This window comes from Ooceraea biroi, chromosome 12 (assembly GCF_003672135.1).
Source record: "Ooceraea biroi isolate clonal line C1 chromosome 12, Obir_v5.4, whole genome shotgun sequence".
NCBI lineage: Eukaryota > Metazoa > Arthropoda > Insecta > Hymenoptera > Formicidae > Ooceraea > Ooceraea biroi.
The window spans coordinates 13,336,217-13,337,562 of NC_039517.1; the positions used below are offsets into that span (position 1 = coordinate 13,336,217).

At 50.5% G+C, this 1,346-nt stretch overlaps 1 protein-coding gene across 1 annotated transcript; it reads left to right on the forward strand.

Annotated features, from left to right (window-relative positions):
• The first annotated feature begins 249 nt into the window (after positions 1–249).
• On the forward strand, positions 250–1,134 carry LOC105286056. Its single transcript, XM_011350696.2, has one exon. The coding sequence runs from the start codon at positions 250–252 to the stop codon at positions 1,132–1,134; it is 885 nt and encodes a 294-aa protein (XP_011348998.2).
• The last annotated feature ends 212 nt before the right edge of the window (positions 1,135–1,346 follow it).

The window sequence follows — 1,346 nt, forward strand, 5'->3', positions numbered from 1 at the left end:
ATCGAAAAAAATCACTTCAAGATCCTCCACCACTCCTATCATTCCTGGAACTCTCCTCAAAATTCTCGAAACATTAGATGGTCCTTCGAGCCGGATACCAATTTTCGCGCTACACATCAGTTATCTCGTACCTCGCGAATCGCCAAGTGATCTACCTCTCCAGAGTCTCTCAAGCGTACAGGGCATAAGATTACGCCGTTCAGCGAAGACTCTGCGATCAGCAGCAGCCCGCCTTTATACGCCTCCACCATGGTGAAATTCAAAGCCGTGATACAAAGTCAACAAGACCTTCATCATCGCATAAGCCGTACCGTGGAAAACTTCAAAAAGGTCAGTAAGGACAAAATGACGCCACTTAACATTAATACACGACTAGAAATGTTGGAAGGGCATTGGAAATCGTTCCAATCTGCTCATTCCGCGCTCGTCTCCGCTCGCACCGAAGAGTGGTCCGCTAATTCCTATTTCAAGGACGACTTTTATGAAGTTTGCGAAACCTCTTACTTCGCTAACAAAGATAAGCTCCTCGAACTTCGTCAGAAGCTCTTATCGGAATCGGCGCCCGCGACAAAACCGCACGACCTCTCCGTCTCGCCGGCAACCCGTAGCGCGATCGCTCGCGCTCTGCCGAAAATTTCGCTGCCAAAATTCGCTGGAGACTACAGAACGTGGCTGGTCTTCCGAGATCTTTTCCGCTCCATGATCATTAACAATTCCGACATTACATCCGTCGAAAAGTTACACTATCTCAAAAACCACGTTACGGGAGAAGCAGCGCGTCGCATTACTAACATCGCGATCACCGACAACAATTTTGATCGGGCTTGGGAAGCGTTAGTCACGCGGTACGATAATAAACGGGTACTGGTTTGTTCATATTTGGAGCTACTGTTCAGCATCACATCAGTCTCGCGCAAGTCCTCTGAAGATCTCAAGGAATTACTCGCAACAGTCCACGAAGCAATCAGCGGCTTACGGTCTCTCGACGCTCCAGTTGACTCGTGGGATTATTTCCTGGTTTATTTCATCGTCGGCCGTTTAGACATCGACTCTCGCAAGGCGTGGGAGCTCCAGCAAGGATCCATCACGGAACCTGCGACATTCGCTGAACTCGAAGCATTTTTGGACGGATGAACGTGCGCGCTTGAAATGATCTCACCGAGCCCGGCGGACAAACCTTCGCGTACGGCCAAACCGGGGACGAAATCAAGGAACCCGGCACGTACTAACGCCGTCACCACTTCTTCCGCCAAGTGCGCGTTCTGCAGCGATGACCATTACCTCGCCTGCTGCCCGGGATTCTCGGCGAAAACGGTTACTGATCGCCGCGAAATCGTCAACGCGAA

Coding starts and splice junctions, on each gene's coding strand:
- LOC105286056 (XM_011350696.2), top strand. CDS start 250: ATGGTGAAATTCAAAGCCGTGATACAAAGTCAACAAGACCTTCATCAT.